The sequence below is a fragment of the Vombatus ursinus genome, unplaced genomic scaffold, assembly GCF_900497805.2.
Source record: "Vombatus ursinus unplaced genomic scaffold, bare-nosed wombat genome assembly UNPS02014798.1, whole genome shotgun sequence".
NCBI classification, from domain to species: domain Eukaryota; kingdom Metazoa; phylum Chordata; class Mammalia; order Diprotodontia; family Vombatidae; genus Vombatus; species Vombatus ursinus.
The window spans coordinates 10035635-10058801 of record NW_020954576.1 but is presented as its reverse complement, the minus strand read 5'-3'; the positions used below and the strand labels follow the sequence as shown (position 1 = coordinate 10058801).

Genomic DNA, 23167 nt, shown 5'->3' with positions numbered 1-23167 from the left:
TGAAACAGATGATTGTGAGAGATGAAGTGAGAATGTATGGATAGCAGTTAGAGTGAACTCTTTTCTTTTTGACCACAGTCTGGTAATAAATCGATCACTTTTAAAAAGCATAATCTATATATTTTGTGCAATAAGTATTTTTTTAGTTTGCTTTTTATAAACTTACTTTGAAAATGTTTAACTTTTAATAGGACTTGGTAGGACTTTTTTGGTGGATGGGTTTGTTTTTTCAATTAAAACATGGTTTAGGAAAAGGAAGGTAAGGGAGCGAGCAGGTTTGATAAATCTAGTTTTGCATTTGTTTGGTTTGTTTTTTTTTTTTTAGTAAGGGTTCTAGAAGATGAGTATTTGAAGAGCTATCCAGTGAAAGAGAGATTAAATTTGTTTTTCTTGGTCCCAGTGGACAGTACTGGAGCAGTGTTTGGAAGCTGCAAAAAAGACAAGTTTAGTGAGGGAAAATTTCCAAACAATTTCAGGTGTAATAAAGTGGCCTGGGCAGCCATGCCAAATGGTGGGTTCCTTCTCACTGGAGGACTATAAGCAAAGGCTAGATAACCACTTGTAAAGTGAGATGTGGAGGGGAATTCCTGGTAATACAAGGATTGAAAGAGCTGACTTGTGAAGCCCCTTCAGACTCTTAATCTCTTGATCTTTGAATGGTACAGATAAAAAGAAAGTACAAGTTAGGAAAATTTGATGATTTTATGATTATTTCAGTTGGGCATGCCCATATGTAATTGTAATGTCACTTGTTTGATGCCTGGTTTAGACATAAAATTTACTACTTTGAAGTTTTTTTTAATCTCATAATTCTAATTTTATTTAAATGTATGGCTTCAAAATTCTTATATTTTCAATATCAGGTTAAAGAGTAAACTAAAATATATATACATAAACATTATTGTTACGTGAAGCATGAAAGCTAGTGCTGCATGTGGCATTAGAGAGGTCAAGTTTGTAAACTTAAGCCCTTTTTGAGAGTATATCTAAACCAATGTTTTCCCCTTTAGTATCTGATTATGAATACTATTTATAGACTTTTTATGATCCTACTACATATGTGTATAACACAGACATGTATGTATACACATGTGTGTGTACTGTGTATATATACATATATATGTAAATGGCTTTAAGTTCTGTCTAATGAGAAATAAGAGGCAGCATTTATAGTGCTTTAAGGTTTTTGCAAAGCACTTTACAAATATTATCTCATTTGATCCTCACAGTAACCCTGGGAGGTAGTTGCTGTTATCATCCCCATTTTGCAGATGAGGAAACTGAGGCTGACAACTTACTGCCAGGATCAAGATCAGGATCAGAATCTGAGGCCAGATTTTAATTCATTTTACAGAGAATTGTTTTATTCTTGTATTTGATAGTGTTAGAAAACTTTTAAAACCATACTGTTCCAATTTTATTTAAACTTTATTAGATTCTTAGGAGGAAAATATCTTAATTATTGTAACCTTTGGCTGAACATGATGAAGTGGAAAAATAATAGCAACGATGAGGCGAGGCAACAAGTATTTATTAACCACTTACTATGTGCCAAACACTATGCTAAACTCTAAAAGCAAAAAGAAAGTTATTTCCTGCTCCCCTGGAGCTTACATTTTAACGTAGGAGGACGACACATAAAAAAAACAAATGAAGGATGTGGGGGCAGATGAAGCTATCCATGCTGTAGCCTTGGTGTCAAAGTTAAAAGCCCAATCTAGAGAATGATGCCTGAATGGCAGAGGAATGTCAGATTGAAGAGCTCCTAGGCACTGAGGGGAGTTTCAGGGAGAAATGGCAGATGAGGCTTGTTGGCAAAGTCTGGAAAATCAGAAGTAGAGCTAGAAGAGGATATGAATAGTAATTTTAGCTAGTACTTATGTAGTACTTTCAAGTTTACAAAGCATTTTATATATGTTATCTCCTTTGGAAAAAGTACTAGAATAGAAGTGAAAAGGTTTTAATTTTGAGGCTCGGTTGTGCCATTAGCTCTGGGAGCATGAACAAATTACTCTTTTTAAACTTCAGTTTCCTTATTTCTTAAATGGAGATAATAATACTTGTATTATCTATCTCACAAAGTTGTGTCAAATGAGAAGATATATGCATATACTTATTGGTCAGTTTAGAGCACTGAATTAGTTATTACTATGAGGTCAGATAGCCCACTTCACTGGCACTACTTATATACCATGTGATTAATCTTGACATCTTTTTTTCTTCTCCTACAAGATTTCCCCCCTCATGAAAAATATTGTATCCTAGAGTTCACTAAAACAAGCACGCTTGCTCTTATATTTTTGCTGACACCCATTCATTAATAAAGAAAAACACAAAATAACAAAATTTGTTGAGTTTTAAGGTGTTTCCAAAAATTTAGAAAAACAATGAAGTTATTTTCTTCTTTTAAGTAATAGTATTCTTTAATGCCCTGATATTGCCAGAGGAGAAACTGTTTGCTTTCAAGAACTTTTTTTTTTTAACAGATAGGCTCAGGATTTCAAAGATGGTTTCCCTCATATTTGGCAGTCCTGATTTGCCTGTTAGCTAATAGATCCTTCTCTGCTAATAAGAATGAGGAGTAATGTGTATAACAGGACCCCTATCAATGCTGTTTTGTAATATCATTATACCCTGTTTCGACCAAGGCCTGCTATATTATCATTGGTGGTGGAGTACACTGGATTATCGCAGTTAACACTTGAGCGCCAACAGCATTAACTCTAGTGAACTTTATTCCCCTTAACAGATAACTGGAGAGGTTAAAAATTTTGAATGTAGGAGAAGAAAGGCTGCAGAGATTTTGATACCTCAAAAAGCTACTGAAGCCAATTCCTCAATTGGAGGACACCTCTTAGCTTCTAATTTTTGACTAACATTAACAGAGCTGCTATAAATGTTGTTGTACATATAGATCCTTTTCTTCTTTCTTTGTATCCTTTGGGAGTATAAGCTTAGTAGTTGTATAGTTGAATCAAAGGGTTTGCATAGCTTGGTACCTTTATATGGACATAGTTCAAAATTGCTTTCCAGAATGGCTGCTTATTCACAGCTTCACCAGCAGTGCACAGTGGTTGAGTGTGGGGCTGGAGAGAAAGGGGGAAGGAATAAGCATTTATATTGTGCCCACTGTGTGCTCAGTACTGTGTTAAGGTTTTGCGAATATATCTCATTTGATCCTTACAATGACCCTGTGAGGCAGGTGCTGTTATCATCTCCATTTTAAGTTAAGGAAATAGAGGCAGGCAGAGGTAAAGTGACTTGAAAGTCACATAGCTAGTAAGCCTCTGAGGTTAAATTTGAACTCTGGTCTTTCTGACTCTAGACGCATTACCCTATCTACTGCAGAACCATGCTGCTGTGTGCCTGTTTTCCTCTAGCATCTCCAACATTTGTCATTTTCCTCTTTCGTCATCCTTATTGGTCTGATTGGTATCAGATGGAACCTCAAAGTTACTTTAATTTTATTTTCTCTGATTATTAGCTGTTCACAGCATTTTTTCATATGATTATTGATAGCTTGGATTTCTTTCTTTGAAAACTGCCTGTTCATATCCTTTGACCCAAGGTGGTTTACCTAGAGAATTTAATGTCCCTCTAACTTTGTTTTGTCTAATATGGTTTTTATAGAGTAGATGAAAGTATCAAACTTTGGCCTGTTTAACATTAGGCCTTGTGGGAAGAACTTTGATTATTTTTCAAACATAACTGTGGCATTTTATTAGATGATGTGAAATGTTCTTGACAGTGGATTTATAAAGCGATCCTACGTTTTCTCTTTTAGTAATAATAAAACTAAATTTACTGTTTTGGGAACTGATTGATAGAAAAAAATTGGAGAGATTAAATATTCATCATGTTTTTCTTTTTCAGGCCATTGATGAGCCTCCTTATTTGACAGTGGGCACTGATGTGAGTGCTAAATACAGAGGAGCTTTCTGTGAAGCCAAGATCAAGACCACAAAGAGACTTGTCAAAGTCAAGGTATTTGGATTTTCTTAGCTATATATACAGTGAACTTGGGTATCCAGAATAATATTTAAATTCTAACTTTTGTTAAATTTGAGAGTTTTTTTCTTCCTATTAAATATAATCTGGTATCTTGGTAGTCACTGTAAGAAAGCATAATAAAACAAATCATTAACAGCAATTTAGTATATGCTTGGAATAAAATTAGGTAATTATTACAATTATCTAATGTAGCAGTGCCATTTTCTATTCAGCTCTGATGCTTATGTTTAGAATCATGAATCTTAAAACTAGAAGAGGACATTAAAGATCATGTAGTATAGACCTCCTTATTTTACTGTTAGAGAAAATAGAGAAAATCAAGTAGGATTAGATTTAGTTGTTTGCCAACCTTTGCCTGTTGAACTTCTTCCCAATCTCTGAAGATTTTCAGGTCTTTAAATTCTAAGCTGACCATTTGTTGGTAATGTTGTAAATTGGACTAAATGACTTTTTGGTTTCTTACAGCTCTGAAAGTCTGTAATTCTGTTAAAATTTTAAGTACCTTATTCAAAAAAATACTGAGAATTTATTTTAGTCAAACTATAGATTCATTATGTGAATTAATTTTTTACTCTGAGGTAATGTATCACAGTAGCTACTTTGTTAACAAATTGTGGTTTCCAAATAAAACACAAAAACCTTTGATTAAGTAAAATATGTGAAGGTAGATTGGTACAGTCTTCAGATAATCACACGCATATATATAGTCACACACATACATACTTATATGTATAACTGAAAATTAGAAGACTGGAGTTATATTCATAACTCCATCAACAATCTGTTGTACATGTGTATAATCTAATACTGTAGAAGAAGCCTTTGAGCCCTCTCCTGCTCTCACTTCACATAGTTGTAATCTTCTTGCAATTGAAATTTGTTACTTCCTTTCTGGAGGTAATGGGAGAGGAGCTGTTCACCAATTTTACAACTCCATTTATAAACACAGGAGAGTGGAGCTGCAATCCTGTATGGAGAAATGAACAGGATTCTTTATTCTTTTTTCATCACCTACCTTTCCAAATGTTTCATATTATTCCCTTTCACATTGGTCTAGTTTCCAGCCAGACTGATCTAATAACTTGTTCCCCAAACTCAACATTTCATTTCCCTTTCCCTTTTCATAGGCTACTTGACTGACACCACTTCTTAGAACTCCTCGACTTTCTTCTAGCCCTGCTCAGGAGCACCACTTCTTATGAGAAGCCTTTTTTCATTTCTACCAGTCATGTAGTGTTCTCTTCTCTCTTGATTTATATTGTATTAATCTGTGTGCCCCCTGTACTTTTTGTATCTCTTTCCCCACATCTGAGCTCCTTGAGGGACTAGGAGTGGTTTAATTCTTGTTGTTTCTTTGTCTATATATCCTCAGCAACTATCAGAATGTCTTATCCCTAATAGGATCTTGATAAAAGTTTTTTACTTCAATTAAATTCCTATCTCTATTCTCTTTGTGTTATAATTGTTGCACCTCCTGAGTATTCTCTTTGTTTTCTTGAGAGTGGAGAGGCTACAGGGAACTACTATATAATATCCCAGGAATTTACTGTCTCACATTCCTCCTGGTCCTGGTTCCAGCAGTGTCCCCCAGGTAGCATGGTTTACTGGCTAAAGTGCTGTGCCCAAAGTCTGGAAGACCTGAATTAAAGTCCCACCTCTCATTCAGACTGGCTCTGTGACCCTGGGCAAGTCACTTAACTTCTCAGTGCTCTAGACAAATCTCTAAAGATACAAATTAACCAAGAAGGTATTAATTTGCATCGATAGAGGAAGTTTCTTCACCTGAGTGTAGATGTGGGTGAGAATGAACAGGTAAGTTGTAAGGGGACCTAGTCTAGAGAACAGGAGAATAGCAAGAATGGAAAAGCACTTCTTCTCAGACTATTCTTCTGATTCCCCTGATTGGAGTATTGTTAAACTGTTTTTTTTTCTTTATTAAATATATCATGTCATGCTTTGAATATTGAATTTGAATGTCATTGCTTTAAGTTATACTAGCAATTTTATTTGCCATAACATCATGAATTATGACCTCATGAATGTTGCTTGATAGTTTATACAAATATATATATGTATATATCTATACACACACACACACACATACACATGTATATATAAATAAATGGAGTTTCCTTTAGAATTTCTAAGGTTTATTTTATCAAGATCTCTTTCTTTAGGATATGGCTTTAGGGTAATAGATCTCTCTGTGTATACACTGTAACACTAAATTTTACACGAGGAAGTATGAATTACAGCATATGTTAGAGCTTTGGATTAAAAATCAAAAGAACTGGATTTTAGCCTTAATTCTAACAGGGATTAGCTTGTCATCTTCAATAGATTACTAGATTTAAAATTAGAGGATCTGGCCTTGCTACTTCTTGTATGTCCTTTTTTAACCTCCGGAGGCCTCGGTTTCCTCATTTGATAAAATGGTGGAGTTACTCTAGATCAAAGATGTCAGACTTATTGTCCACAAATTTGACATGTCTACCTAGCTAGCTGAACCAGAATAATATGTAATTGGGAAATTTTAACAAAATATACAAAAATACAATACAACATAGATGATGTTAAGTTGTGATTTTCTAAGTCAACATGTGGCCCACAGGGACATTTTCTATTTGAGTTTGATACCCCTGCTCTAAATTACCTATAAGGGTACTGCCACTTCTAACATTATGACTTATTGACTTAAAGATACCCACTTTTGATGAATATAATGAAAAAAACAAACATTTTTAAAGGAAAACAATAATTGTTATAAAATCTTAATTTTTTTCTAGGTACTCTTATGAGTATTCATATATGATTAATTTATGTCAGTGAGGATTTGGGCATGTACATCATGCACAAAATGATGCATAGTATGTTTTATGGTTGCAAATTTGGAGCAAAAAATCAGCGTATTTTATAAGAAGGTTTCAGGTCTCTATATAATACAGTGAAACCTACTTAAGAGACCATTTTTCCCAAACTCTGAATTTTCTCACCACAAATTTTATATTGTCTATGAACTAATTTATTTTGAATCTATATTAGGAGACTGTAAGACAGCTTACAGAGTACATTATATTCTGGAAAATAGCATGGTTATAAAGGGCATTATGATGCTTTTATAGGGAAAAAAAAAAGATTGTAATGAAAAATTGGCTTCTAAAACATCTTGAGATCTAATAGTGTTAACACCAAGATACTTTATCCTGAAAGTCAACTCAGCCCGCCTGTTACTGAAGCTATCTAAAGAAAGTATATCTGATGAATGAATCAATTTTTAGGATAGGAAGATAGAGAAAGGACTGGAGAATATGAAAATATTCAATTTTATCAGCCTCGTTCAGAATAAAACAGTGAGAGATTATTTATTCTCTCACTGGAGGAGAGGTGGAGGAGTGGCATATTGATAATTTTGATGACTCCTAAAGGTTTATTGTAGTTTCATCACTGAAGCATTAGTAATTGTAATGAATTTTAAATTATTCAAATTAAACATGTAACATAATTGCCATAGATTTCAATGGCAAGTGTAGTATAAAAGCTACAATTGGTGATAGCTATCACAAAATCTCCTGCCCCCAAACAAAACCTTTTTAAAGGAATCAGGAGTAGTTTTCTTAAGCTAGTTTTGCTCCAGGAATTCAGTCTTCTCATGGGTATTTTGCATGTGCCTAGCTTGGAAACAGGCATCATAGATTTGAAAGTAGCATGGAGTTTGTTTTTCTCCTAGTACTTCAGTATTATTGTGTACCCTTTATATTGCACTCTATCTTAAATTAAATTTGTGCCATAAGGAATAACACCTCTGACAGTATACATCTTGTGCAAGGTATTGCAAATAATATGAAAATTTAGAGCATTAATGCTTTTCTTATATCTTTCATTCTTAGCATCATTGAGCCAAGCTTTATTCATTGAACTAATCTTAACCTTTACAGAATCATGAAGTGCATAATAGAATGAGACTTTTTCATCATCAATATAAATAAAGCAAGGCAATGAAGTCATAGTCAGCAGCATTGAGCAAAGAGTAATATGTTGTGTCCTTAAACATGGAACAATTTAAAGTTGAAATCATGGGATTTTGAGTAGTGAAATGGACTTGGTCATGATTTTTTAAATGTATGATTTTCACTTAATCTATCCAAGACTGGGATATTAAGTAAACTGAAACTGCTGGAAATTGGATGAATGAAAATTTAAAACACTTTTGATAAAAGAGAATAATACTTTACTCGGCTTGAACTTCTTGAATTTATTTGTAAGTGATAACTAATTAAATTTGTAATTTCTAGGTAACATTTAGGCATGATTCTTCAACAATGGAAGTACAAGATGACCACATAAAGGGCCCACTAAAGGTAATTCATTTATTTGGTATCTAACCAAGTAGTCTTGATTGGGAAATATCAGATTCTTTAAAGTGTTTTCTCAACTCAAATAGTTATCTACATTGCCTCCATCTGCTTTGAATGTTTGTCCTCTTAGATTCTAAGATGTTAGGTGTTCAGGAAATTAATAAGTTAATACACTGAATATTAAATAGTATGGAGCCAGGAATATATAATCATCTTACATATGTGGAAAGATAAAATACTTGAGCACATAAATGTTTCTCTTTTCTTAATTATTTGGAATATTACAAAGGAATCACTTCTATGATGAACAGAAATTTTAAAATAATGAACTGTGATTTACTATCAGGTAGTTATTGCCATTCACTTGTGCTTCTGTACTTTGGATCTCTGACCTCATTGGTATGGACAGCTAGGTAGTAGTGGATAGAGCACAGGAAGATTGAGTTCATATCTAGCCACAGATACAGATTAAATGTGTGACCCTGGACAAGTCACTTAATGTCTATTTGCCTCAATTTCCTTATCTGCAAAATGAGCATAGTAATAATACCTAATTTCCAGGGTTATTGTGAGGATCAAATAAGATAATAAATGTAAAGCATTTTGTATAGTGCCTGGCATATTGTAAGCACAATGTAAGTGTTAGCTACTGTTATTATTATGGGAATGTCCTAAACTGGTCGAGATTATAGCATATCCACATCTTCTCCTCCTGTGTAATTGTTGGCGATAGCTCTCTATAAATCTTTCTTAGATCTAGTACTCTGGAGGGCTTCCAATTTTTTAAAAATGATTTTAGAAATAGCACTTTCCTTGACCTGTTTTCCTTCACTTTCAGCACATGCTCAGCCCATCATTCTTTATGATCATACATGTCCAGAATGTAATGACATTTGTGTTGCTTTTTGCATGCCTATTATCATTTACAATGTACTGCAGCCTACTTGCATTTACCACTGCCCTTTTAAAAATTATTTTGCAATTTGTGCTATTGATTTTTCTGAGATCAAAAATACAAAATACACAGCCATTTTATAACCAGGACATTATTGTTGTTTTAGGGGAAAAAAAGAAAGATGGGGTTTTTCAAGTATCTTTGTATGATTGGAAAGCACAGTGCCATATTTCAGATAGGCCTGGTCTCTGAATTCTGCTGCTCAGTTCTGGATCATTTTATTGTCCATGTGCAGTACTGTCAAGTAGATGAATGTACACACATATGCATGTTTGTAATATATTCAGATTTGGTAACTAGTTAACAGTTACACTGTGAAGTTCAGTTACTTGCGCATGACCAGAGAGCCTAGTATGTGTTGGAAGTAGCATTTGAACTCGTGGCTTCCTGACTTCAAGGCCTGTCCTCTATAATGTCACAGTGTCATCTATAAACAGGAATATGTAGAGAATTTCATCGTTGATTCTTTGTGCAGCTCTGAGAAATTGGATGGATAAAAAAAATTCTCTGTTCTGTTTGAACTTTGCGTGAGACATTCTTCTTGTCATGGATGAGCCCTCTTGGTAAACATTTTTCTCCCTGATTTGTGCTTTCTTATTGATACTCAAATCATTGAACAAAGTTCACATTTGATGTGGAAAAAATTTTATGAATTTAGTGTATGGAAGCATCTTGTTTGAGGAGACTTTTTTAAAGCTACATTTTACTATAATAAGTCAAAAAGATTTCTTGTAATCAACAAATAACAGTAAAATCTTATCTTTTCAATGCATTGCAGTTCTGTGGAGTATGAAGATGTGGTATGCTGTAGAAAATAACCTATGAAAGTCTGTTTGTCTCTTTCCTTCACATAATATGGTAGAAAGAGTAGAGTTAAAGCAAGGGGAGATTTGGGGTTTAAAATTCACCGCTGATACTTGTTAAATGTGTGTTGACAGACTAACTATTTCTCATCTATAAAATGGTAAGAAAGATACCTGTGCTACCTACCTTATGGTCATTGTGAGAGTCAGTTGAGGTAATAGATGTGAAGTACTTTATCAGTCTTAAAGCACTATGTAAATAGCATGTGTTATTATTATCAAGGTAATCCTTCACATAAACATATACATACATATACATCCTTCACATTCCCATGAAGATTTTTTAGAAATAATAAATTAGAACGTTGATTAATAATTGCCAGTGTTTTCAGCCTAATATTGTTTGGCAATAATAATGCCTATGATCTTTGTTTCAGGATGTGTATGGGGGGAGAATCATTACATGCTCTTTGTTATGTCTTGAAAGTTCATCCCCGCAAAACCTCTAAAATTGTGTTACCGTCAACACAGATTTCATCTGTCAGTCCATCATTCTTCCCAACTTCAAATGAAATTCTTAAGAATTTGTTTGTCTCCATATAAGTTCTTTGCACATAGTAGGTCCTTAGCACATATTTGTAGATTTGTAAACATAATTACTTTTGGTTTTATCAGTCATCCATTCATACTGATTTTATAGTTGTGTCCTTTCCCCGTACTTATGTGCACACACACCACACAAGCACACCCAGTAGCATTATGTATTAAGTACACCAACGTTCTTCTTCTTTATTCTCTAATTCACTTGTTATCTTTCTGGTCAAGAAGAATGATCAGCTAGAGGTTTTCAGGGTCAGCTCTAAATAATTGAGAAGTAGGATCTGAATAGGGCAGATGGGGAAAGGAAGTTATCTGTGCAAGTTTCCTTTGTCCTAGCCAATTGCTCCCTCCATATCATTCTGTTTCTGATTTGGGTTTTCTCATTTCATTATAAAGTATTCCCTTGATTTGTTTTTAATTCCTTTGTATTTGACTAGGGGTCAAACCACAGATTTCTTATCAAGACAAGTACAGCAAACTTAAAAATTATAATTGCATCTATTTTATTGATAGATTAGACTTCCTAGAATATTCAGTTCCTTACACTTCAGTGATGCAGAGGTAGTTCCGGGTTAAAATGGTCCTAAAGAAAATAAGTTCGATCTTCCAGAGAACATGATTATTTATAATTGTATACACTTCCAGAAACTAGATTAATACATTTACTTAAATTATACCCAGATCATTTGAGTTGAAAATAGACAAATTCATAAATATCACTCCATACTGATGCTATTTCTAAGCTTTAGTCATATGATTTAAATTTATTTTAGTTCACTTGTTTTTTTCCCCATGGTTCCATACAGTTTTAAGCAGAATAAGCCTGATTAGCACTAAGCTGCTGTCCACTTTCAGAAATGACATAAATATGATTATGTACTATATTCTTTATCCACTGGAAGAGGTTTTAAGTATTCATTAATCAAGCATCTTGGATTTGATTGAATCTTTGATGGAAAGTAGTTCATGTGTCTAGGTTGGGGTAATATTGTTCACATACTAGTTTAAATAGTGTGGCAGGATTCTTTAAGAAAATTTGGGAACCTTTTTTTTTGTGAAATTACTTACTGACTCAGATTCTCCAGTTAAATTTATCATTAACATCACACGTGGGGGGAAATGGCTTTTAAATACTGTTTGAGAAGAGAAGCCCCCAAAATGAAAAATAAGTTTTAAATAATTAAGAGGAATTTTTAAAAGCATTATATTTTCAAAAGAGAATAAAAAATTTTATTCAAACAGTTTAAAAAAGAACTTTTTCAGTTTGGTTAGTTGATCATGCATGCTGTGAATTGCATTCATTGCCTGAATTTGATCCTGTGGCCTTTTTTCCCTTCTTCATTGGCTATATAGTCTGCTTTTTGGTATATGGTTGCTTTCAGAGCTTAGAATTATGTGGTGGTGATTATCAATTGGTTAATTCCTGTTAGCCAAGAGTTTAATTCCTGAAATAGATTCTTTTTATCATCTACTATACTATTGGTATAAGCAACTATATAAATATCTTAAGCTTTTTACCTTGATAAAGTAAAAAGTACCATGTAAAGTAAAATATTAAAATGATCATCCATTATTAAACTTTTTTGTAAAGCGTTTTTCTTTTTATGTTTTAGGTTGGAGCAATTGTAGAAGTAAAGAATCCAGATGGCACCTATCAAGAAGCAGTCATCAATAAATTAACAGATGCAAGTTGGTACACAGTAGGTAAGGGGAAGTAATTTTGGCTTTTAAAAAAAATAGATGGCTAAATTGAACTAAATATAAAAGAATTAGTAAAAGAAAAGACTAAGTGAATTTACAAGAGAATTCAATTAAACTTTTATAGAAATATTTATTGCTGTATACTACACAAATTATTCTTAAAGATTGAGAAAGAAAATATTCCACCAAACTTTTCTATAAGACAAATATAGTCTTACTACTTAAACCAGGGAAGGATAACTGTAAGAAAGATAATTATACACTAATATCATTAATTAATAGAGATTCAAAAATTTTAACAAAATCTAGGCAAATAATTATAGCATTTCTTCCTAGAAGTTATTCTCTGTGATGAAGATGGAATTCTACTAGAGCTATAAGCTGTTAAGAAAACTTTTTTTTTTTTTTTTTTTTGGTTAGAAGTGTGAAAGGGTACTTTAATAGACCATACCTGAGATTGTTCCATCAGAGAGAAGATGATGAGAATTGGATTTCAAATATAACAATGTTTAGAAAGTTACTGAGAGTAGTACTCAACCACTATTCTAAACCCTGCTTACCTGAAATGCTTATAATATCTAGTATTTGGAAGGAACATCTGAATTGTGATAACTTCTTTCCAGCATGTCAAGTAGCTTCTTCTTTCATAGAGTTCATGATTTAGTGACCCAATTTCTTGAATATTTTTTCTCTAAATGAATTCATATAGTAAGCTGTGTTTCTTTTACCAGTCACTGCAATACAGAATTTTAGCCACAACCTCTTGTCACAAATGGAAAATGTTTTGATCCTTGGTCCTTATTATTACCTCTTTATGTATGTACAGGATACACAGGGAAAAGCAACTTTTCAGAATTCTGTTACTCTTTGGACCTCAAACAAAACAGTAATTTAAGTTTGGTTGAAATATAAATATTTTATGTCATTGTTTTTGCTACTTCTTGTTCTCTATATGATCCTCATGATAACTTCCATTTTTTATTTTCTTTTAACAGTTTTTGATGATGGAGATGAGAAGACACTTCGAAGATCTTCATTATGTCTGAAAGGAGAAAGACATTTTGCTGAAAGTGAAGTAAGTAATTGTTTTAACAAATGAAAATGTCTTTAATCTCTTATATTCTTGGAACAAATTTTTTTGTCTTTTTTTAGAATCAAAGTAGTGTGTGTGAATGGAAATCCTTTTTAGCATGGTTAACTAGACTTATCCCTTTCCCCAGACTCCCACATGGTGATCTCATCTAGAAGTCAGAGACAAAGGGTATGCATTGACCCAGAGAGAAAAGGCATAGAGATAAGAACACAATCACTTCTCCACTGAGATGCTGAAATGGCATACTTAAAGTATAGGTCCGACCATACCAGGTCTTACCCTTGTGCCAAAATGCCTCTGGGATAAAATATAAATTCTTCTATTCAGCATTTAAAGCTCTTTACTCTCTGGCTCCAGGTTAACTTTCTCTTCATATTACTCCCTTTCTCATCATTTCAGTTCTACCCATACTGTCCTCATTTGCTTTTGCTTTTAGGTAATATTCTATCTTTCATCTTCATGCTTTTGCGTAGACTATTCCTCATACCTAGAATTGAAACTATCCTACTTTTCATTTCTTGGAATCCTTAGCTTCCTTTAAATCTTCGGATCTTTCTTGATTCCCTTCTGGTGGTACTGTTTCTCCCTCCAAATTTACTTTGCATTTGTTATGGGTTTGGCTTAGAAGAAACCCCATATAAACTTTTGAATGTGCCACCTACCTAAATTTGTATTCGCTGATGTCCTTGTGTCTCTCCCCTCTCATAAAATATTTTCTTCTTTAAAAAAAATTGTGGAGGTGTGGGGAGGGGAGTGGGAGAAAGAAAATGAATCCTTGTTAATTGAAAAAAATAATTTAAAAAATGATGAGAGGAATAAGAGAAACTTGGGAAAATTTGTATGAATTGATGCAGAGTGAATTTAGCAGAACCAAGAGAACAGTTTATACTATAGCAACATTTAAAATATTTATGAAAGTACCTTTTGTTATATAGCAAAGATTGATAAACAAGTAGGATCCTCTTCAGTTGAACGAACAATGGTATATGAATATTATTTCAATTTCTCTGCTGGCTCTGTTCCGTAGTGTTCTTCTCATTCTGATACATGCTGTCTTTCTTACCCTGCAGCCTTCCTTACCATGCAGCCTTCTTGCCCTGGAAGATCCCTCTACCCTTCTACCTTCTTCCCTCATATAGCAAATTTTTCCTTTAGACTTCCATTTTGAGAAAATTCCCAGGTCAGCCATGTTTACTCCTAAATGTCTATTTTGGCTGCTTTTGATTCTCCAGACATCTGTACCATGCTTCCTCTGCAGTCTTCTCACCTTGGAAGATTCCTTTGCCCTTTTGGACCTCTCTTTCAATTGTAGTTCCTCCTGAAACCTCCATTTTGACCAAGTGTTCAGGCCAGCCATGCTTATTTCTCATTCCTCTTCAAGTTCTGCCCTTAACTCCCTGGACTTTTCCACCTCCCCTCCTCACATCTCCAATTTTTAATCCCCTTTTATTTGTTGTTTTCCCTCTTTAGAATTTAAGCTCTTTGAGGACAAGGACTCTTTTCTTCCTCTTCCATAGTTTTTTTTAAAAAAAAAGGCTAACTTTCATTTTATTTTATTTTTATTATGGGGGTTGGGGCTAGGCAGTGGGATTAAGTGACTTGCCCAGGGTCACTAGTAAGTATCTGAGGCTGGATTTTGAACTTAGGTTGTCTTGACTCCAGCCAGTGGTCTGTCCACTGCACCACCTAGCTGCCCACTAGCTTTCATTTGAAACTTTGTTATCCCACTCTTACCATCTACCTGCATTCACTGAACCATGGATCTCCCTTCATGACACAGCTTTCCTGGAAATCCTTTTTCAGAATGGTTGCATTTTCATTTGTACCCCAATTCATTGGTTAAAGTAGTGAGTTCATTTAATCAAGATTCTGGTGGTTGTTATCCAGTAACCTCCAGAACACTTTCCTTCCTTCCTTAGTGAGTTCAGCACCTGACTCAGAGCTCATTCTCTTCCCCATCTCCTGCCCTCGTATGCCAGGGGACTTCAACAGACACACTGATATTCCCTGAAACAACCTAACCTTCTAGTTCCTCAGCTTATTCATTTCATATGACCTACTCTTTCACCCCACAGTAGCTACACAGAGAGATGGTCATACCCTTATCTTACCATCACCTACAAATCACCACTTCCATGTTCATAACTCTGAAATTCCTTTATCTGATCACAATTTGTTGTCATTCTACCTCTCCATCTGAGTTGTAACTGCTAACTCTGGTCTTCATCCTTACCATGACCTTAAATCGTGTGTGTGTGTGTGTGTGTGTGTGTGTGTGTGTGTCTGTGTCTGTGTCTGTGCGCGCATGCGCGCACATACACATTCAAGGTTCAAAAGCAGTCAATCACAGTAGCCCATTGTTTAATTAAAAAATAGTGAACTGGAATACTCCTTACTCCCTTCGTACACGAATACAGGGGGCAGCTGGGTGGCACAGTGGATAGAGCACCAGCCCTGAGGTCGGGAGGACCTGAGTTCAAATCTGGCCTTGGACCAAACACTTAACACTTACCAGCTGTGTGACCCTAGGCAGGTCACTTAACCCCAATTGCCTAAAAAAAAAAAAAGAAATAAAAAAAAGAAACTCGCAAGAATACAAACTAATAAATAAGGAAGAAACTACCTATGAAATAGGTTTAGACCAGCATCTTGCACAGTATAACATGATAAAGTCCAAAAGGATAAATGACCCAAACATAAAGGTTCATGTTGTTGTTGTTGTTGTTGTGTGTGTGTGTGTGTGTGAGTGTGAGTGTGAGAGTGTGAGAGAGAGAAGGAGGAGAAGAGAAATCAACAATTAAGGGGAGAATCTACAATTAAACTAGTGACACTAAGGACAAAATAGGGAATTGTGATTGTTTAAAGTTAAAAAAGCTTTTACACAAACAAAATTATTGCAGCTAAAATAAGGTAAACTCTAAAGGGAGGGATCAAATATCTTTGATAAAATCTGATTATATGTAAGAAATTGACAGAACTATCTAAGTCAAAGAGCCAGTCCCAGTAAATCAGTGATCAAATGTTATGAAGGGTTTTCAAAGAAAAAACCCAAATTATTATAAGAAGATTGCTTAAGCTCCTCTTTCTTGTTGTCGTCATTTCCCTAAAACCTTGTGTGTTACCTGGCATGGTAGAGGCATTTAATAATGTTTTGCAAGTTGAATCAAATAAGTAAAAATTAATATAATTGAGCTTTAACTTCACATCTGTCAAATTAGTCATGCTAGTAAAAGATGGCATTAGTCAGTATTTGAGGGGTAGACACACTAGTAGTAAACTACTCTGAATTGATTTAGTAGTTCTGAAAAAAAAACTTGGAAATATATAGATTAGTTATTAAATACTTTGAAAAATCTCTCACATGCACATACCATTTTACCCTTTGACCCCATAAGTAGGTTGGTATCCCAGGGAGGTCAATGACAAGAGAGGAAGATGTAGACCAAAATATTTGTAATGGCACTTTTAAAAAACTGGGAATAAAATGGATGCCCATTATCTGGGGAAATAGATTCAGAAATGAATTAAAAAAAAACCACTTATTAAACTCTAATTAAATACTAGGCACCAGGTGATGTTTGTGGGGATACACATAAAAAAAAGCAAGAAGGTCTTTACCCTCAAGGAGTTGACATTCTAATTGGAAAGACAATTTGTATAGGAGCATTGTGGAAAAGGAAAGTTGTTTTGGTCTAAGCTACAGGATAGTGAATGGGATTATGTGGAAATTAGTTGATATGCCCTTTGCAAGAGTGAGTATTGATTTGATTACTGTTCCCAGAGCAAAAAGTGGAAGGGAAGGGCTGAATATATAAATGATATGACAAGAATATGACTGGGGTATAGTGTAATCTGGTCTACAACTGGCCAGTGGTGAAACTGACCAATCGAGAGCATAAACTATGATTTTTGTTGTTCAGTTATTTCATTTGCGTCTGACTCTTCATGACCCCACCTGGGGTTTTCTTGGCAAAGATACTGGTGTGGTTTGCCATTTCCTTCTCCAGGTCATTTTATAGATGTGGAAATTGAGGCAAACGGGGTTAAATGACTTGCCCAGGGTCACATAGCTAGTGTATGAGACCAGATGAGTTTTCCTGACTCTAGGCCTGGCACTCTATCCTCTGTGCCACCTAACTGTCCTGTAAACTAATATATAAATGTAATAAAATATTACTGTACTCTAAGAAACTACAAATATGAGGGATTCAGAGAGAAAGGGGGAGATTTGTTTGAAATGATACAAATTGAAATAAGCGGACCAAAATAGTTCATGCAGTGACTATGATAATATAAGTTAAAAGTAACACTAAATGTAATTTCATTGATCGGTTTTCATCTTATTAAATGATTAATCCTGTTTCTTATATCTCAACACAGACTTAAAACTGTAGGTGTGAAAATCTTGTACAACCTGTCTGATAGTATGTGTTTTATTGGTTTTGTTTAGCTTTCTCTTTATTCCAGGGGAAGAATTCTGTGGTGAGGAAGTGATATATCAGAAAATTACTGTAATGGGGGGAAAAATATCAGTAAAGCTTAGGAAAAAAGAGAACCTTTGCAGAAAATTTTGAGAAACATTGATATAACCGGTCTGTACAATTCAACAAGTATTTATTAAGGACCTCCTTTGTGCCAGACATGTATTAAATATTGGGAGGAGGGGAGAGAGGGGAATGTCTTTCTCTAAATGTTTATGGTCTACTAAAATGTTATTTCAATGCTTTATTATGGTATGGAGATGATCCTATATTCTTTTTTTTTCAGGTCATGTAATTTATTGCAGTTAGCACAGTTTAAAAATTCACCAACACACCAAGAGTACGAAACTAAACAGCATCATAAGTTATTACCCCCTCAGGAAAATAAAACATACTATGATTGTCAAAGCTAGATGTCCTTCTAAGTTTTAGAACAAAGGAAGAATGTGAAACTAATAAGAGGAAAAAGCAATCACAGTGACCACAGAAAAAAATCCAAAAGAAAGTCTATTTTCTCATAGACATTGTCTTCTCTAAATTAATAAAAATGTAGATGATCCTATATTCTTGAAGACAGTGCCAACCAACCATCATTTTTAAAAAAATATATTTTATTTTTTTCCAATTACATGTAAAATTTTTAAACATTTTTTTTTGAGTTCCAAATTCTTCTTTTCCTCCCTTTTCTCCTCCCTTATTGAGAAGACAAGCAATTTTGTATAGGTTATGCATGTTCAGTCAATCCAAAACATTTCCATATTAGTCTTGTGAAAGAAATCACAAACAACAACAACAACAACAAACAACAAGAAAATAAAATAAAAAGAGTATGATTCAGTCTGCATTCAGATGCCATCAGTTTTTTCTCTGGAGGTAGATAGCATTTTTTATCATGAGTCCTTCAGAATTGTCTAAGATCATAGTATTATTAATGAGAATAGCTAAATCATTCACAGTTGATCATTGTCAGTTGCTGTTACTCTGTACAGTGTTCTGGTTCTGTTCACTTCCCTTTGCATCAGTTCATATAAGTCTTTCCAGGTTTTTCTGAGAGCATCCTGTCCGTCATTTTTTATAGAACAATAGTATTCCATCACAATCATATACCACAACTTGTTCAGCCATTCCCCAGTTGATGGCCATCCCCTCAATTTCCAATTCTTTGCCACCACAGAAAGAGCTGCTTTAAATATTTTTGTACACGTGGGTCCTTTCTGTCCCTCCTCCCCTTTTTTAAAAATCTCTTTGGGATACAGACCTAGTAGTGGTATTTCCAGGTCAAAAATGTGCATGGTTTTATAGCCCTCTGGGCATAGTTGCTCACTAGAATGCCAACCATTGTTTATTAAGGGCCTACTATATATAGGTGTTTGATATAAAAACAAAAATGAAACAATTTCTGCCCTAAGGGTGCTTACATTCTATCGTGGGAGATACATTTTATATATGTACATACAAAATAAAGATGAGGTCATTGGAAGGGGGCACTGGAAGCTGAATTTATCAAGAAAGGCATTATATAGAAGCTGGCACTTGAGTTTAGAAGGAAACAAAGGATCCTAAGAGGTGAAAGTGAGGAAGAAGTGAATTCCAGGCTTAAGAGACAGCCATTATAAAGGCATGGAAATTCCTGATGAAGTGTCATCTGTGAAGAACAATAAGAAGACTAATTTGGCTCGACTGAGGAGAGCATGAAAAGAGAGTAATTTATAAATAGTCTGGAAAAGTAGGTTAGGCCAAATTATGATGGTTTAAGTATTAAATGGAAGAGCTTATGTTTGATTGTAGAGGTAATGGGGAACCACTATACATTTGAAATACCTGACTATAGTAGCTTTGTGGAAGATGAATTAGAAAAGAGAAAGAGTTGAGGCAGGGAAACCAATTAGAACACTTCTTAATCAATCTCTAAGCATTTATTAAATGCTTAATATTTATTAGACACCATTCCTATCTTCAAGGAACTTACAGAGCAGGGAGAGAGAGAAGGAAAGAGGAAAAGGTCAAGGGAGAGGGGGAGGTGTTTATTAAGCATTGATTATTGCCAAATATAGTGCTAAGTGCTACAGATACAAATGGACAAGCAAAGGCAATCCCTGAATTTAAGGAGTTTGTATTCCAGTGGGGGAGACCATTCTAGGAGGATGGTGAATGTCCCCCATTGGAATATAAACTCCTGGAAATTTGTTTTAATTTAGGAATATTTCTAAATGAATTTGATACCTAATCTTGCAGAGTAATAACTTGCTTTTTTTTTTCTTCATCATGTTATGTTCTTGTTCATAGACTTTAGACCAGCTTCCACTTACCAATCCTGAACATTTTGGCACACCAGTCATAGGAAAAAAAACAAACAGAGGAAGAAGATCTAATCATATGTAAGTTTGTTTCATTTTTTTAATAACCTTTAGCTGTACCAGAATTAATTTCTACTTACATATATTGTGTTAGTTTAGTTTTCATTTGATTATTGACTGTAAATATATGTCAGAAAGTTTGTGCAACTAGTTATTAAGTAATTATTAAAGGTCTAGAAAAATTGTTTAGAAACAAGGTTTCAATCCTCACTCCAAATTAATCTAATATAAACTTACTATTTTTTAATATTATTTTAGCAATGAAAAGGTAATTTTAATAGATGGAGAAAATGGGAAGTTTCTTACATTTGTTAATGAAATACTCAGTTTTAATGTCTGTTATTCTTGTCATTTGCTCCTCTTCTGTCACGAAGATACTATTCCCCTTCATCGTAACAACTCTAAAAAATTTTTAATTATTAAGTAAATATTTTTCTTAGTAGGTAACTTAATTTGGATTAATCCCTTTTTAGTAGCTTTATGCATTTAGTTTATGCTTATTCATTATTCTCTTGGCATTGTTCTTCATGAGTCTGATGAGTGGCACAATGGATAAAGTACTGGATTTGAAGTTCGGAAGATCTGACTTTAAATTCTTTCTGAAACATTTACAGATTGTGTAACCATAGGCAAATCATTTTAACCTCAGTGAGCTTCATCTGTAAAGTGGAGATATTAATAGCTCCTACCTCCCTAGATTGTTGTGAGGACCAAAAGAGATAATGTAGGCAAAGTGCTATGCAAATCTCAAAGTGTTTTTATTAATGCTATTATTGTGGATGTAATATTTTAATATTGAAATCTATCCAGAGAGAAAATTAACTGAAAAAATTTGAAAGATTTTCTTCTCAAAAACCTGTCATGCTCTGAACATTAGATGGTACTTTGTTTTAATAGTATTGACAAGATGATGTTGTATTTTAAGACATTTAGTAAGAAATTAGATATTTTGATGACTTAGGTGAGTAGATGCCATTTCCTATCTTCTCTGTTACTAAAATGAATCTGTGGTCTCATAGATGTAGGTATTCCCCTCTAGTTATATAGATCATAACTCATCCTGCCTGTCCTTTGTACCTGTCTTCCCTGGCTTCTGTACGTGTGCCCCGAGGGGTGGAGAAGGATTGGGAGAGGGGGGATGGGAGAGGTTCTTCACAATGTGCTGGGGCCTTCCTTGAGTTTTCTTTATCATGGATACACAGCTGGTAAATGTTTGAACTCAAGTCTTCCTGACTACAGGTCCAGCACTCTGTGGACTCTATTGGGTCACTTTGCTTCCATCATAATAGATTTTGATATTAGTTGAATAGCTGGTGTTTTGGCTTCATAGCGTGAATGGTATTAATAAGACATTTACAAAACCCTGGTATACTTTTCTTCTAAATAGAAGGAAAATTTTTACTGTTTGTAAAGAATCATTGTAAATAGTGATTAAATGTAAAAGTTTCTTATGGAACATTTGAGTTGCATGATGGATCATTAAAGTTGAGCAGTTGAACATGATCTTTATGCTGTCCTCTAAATTTGCTGCTTACTATAAAACAGCTTTTTATGGAAAAGACTTTATGCCTTCTATAAATGCTATAGTAGTGCAGTGCACGCTAGATATATCACAGATAATCAAATGTATGATGGTATCGTTGTAACCTTAAAAGAGTTACTAATATCCCTTTTTAAATCAGGCAACTAATTAAAGATTCACAATACTTAATCCATTAAACCAACTACCCTGTTTAGTGAAGTCATTCAATTTCAGTTTTCTCACAAAAGACATTCCTTTGAGGAAGACATTCCTTTGAGGAACACCATTCATTAATTAGTTTTGTTGTATGGTATTTTAGGTATTTGGCACCATCAGTTGTAAGAACTCTTAATTTTCTTTTATATTGAATGTGAATTCTTCAAGATTAAGATTTGATGTAGTCCAAATTAGCAATACAAAAACCCCACTTACATTCTACTTGTGATATTTTGTTAAAAATAATGATGAATGACTAATATGGACACATTTTGCATGATTGCACATATATAATCTGTATCAAATGGCTTACTGTCTCAGGGACAAGGGAGGTAAAGAAGGGAGGGAGAAAAGTAGGAACTCAGAATTTTTTAAAAATGAATGTTAAAAATTGCCTTTATGTATAATTTGGAAAACAATTTTTTTTAAAAAAAAAGGAATAATGGTGGCAGCTAGGTAGCACAGTGGGTAGAGCGCCGACCCTGAAGTCAGGAGGACCTAAGTTCAAATTCAGCCTCAAACTCATAAAATCACTCACTAACTGTGTGACTCTGGTCAAGTCTCTTAACCTCAATTGCCTCACCAAAAAAGAAAAAAGAAAGAAATAATGATGAAGAGCAAATACTTGTTTTTCGAAATTAAAAGTAAATAAAATCGAACAATTCTTCATCCTAGTCTTTTATTGAACAGGGCAGCTCTTTTAAGTTACCCTCATTTTAGTTTGATGTGTTTCTTTAGAATATGATATAATTCAGAAACATATAAACAGCTGCATGCAAAGCCATATCCTAGGGTCTGAGAATACAGAATTGAAAAGTAACATGTGCCTCCATTTTCAAAGAGTTTACACTCTACTAAGAGGCTGTTGTAGTTCAGACAAGAGAACCCAAACTTGGAGTAATAACAGTGAGAGTGGAAAGGTGAAGGAGTAGACGCAAGGGATATTGTAGAAGTAAACTGTATTTGAACACAGATTGAGGGAAAGGTGACTGGGAGAATTCTGGAGCTGTCCGTCGAAACAGAGAAATTAGGAAAGGGCTGCTCTCATGGTTCTCATATGTAGCACTTGATTT

General features: G+C 34.2%; 1 protein-coding gene across 5 annotated transcripts in view; it reads left to right on the top strand.

Annotated features, from left to right (window-relative positions):
* The window catches only part of LOC114049727 (AT-rich interactive domain-containing protein 4B), a 196399-nt gene that overhangs the window by 80812 nt on the left and 92420 nt on the right, over positions 1–23167 (top strand). For all 5 annotated transcript variants that reach the window (XR_003569903.1, XM_027871108.1, XM_027871110.1 and 2 more), the window contains exons 3-7: positions 3874–3984; positions 8304–8369; positions 12338–12428; positions 13421–13500; positions 20286–20377. Coding sequence is in view for 4 of the 5 variants with exons in the window: in XM_027871108.1 (XP_027726909.1) it covers positions 3874–3984; positions 8304–8369; positions 12338–12428; positions 13421–13500; positions 20286–20377 (440 nt within the window). In the remaining variant the exon portion in view is untranslated. The remainder of the gene's footprint in view (positions 1–3873; positions 3985–8303; positions 8370–12337; positions 12429–13420; positions 13501–20285; positions 20378–23167) is intronic.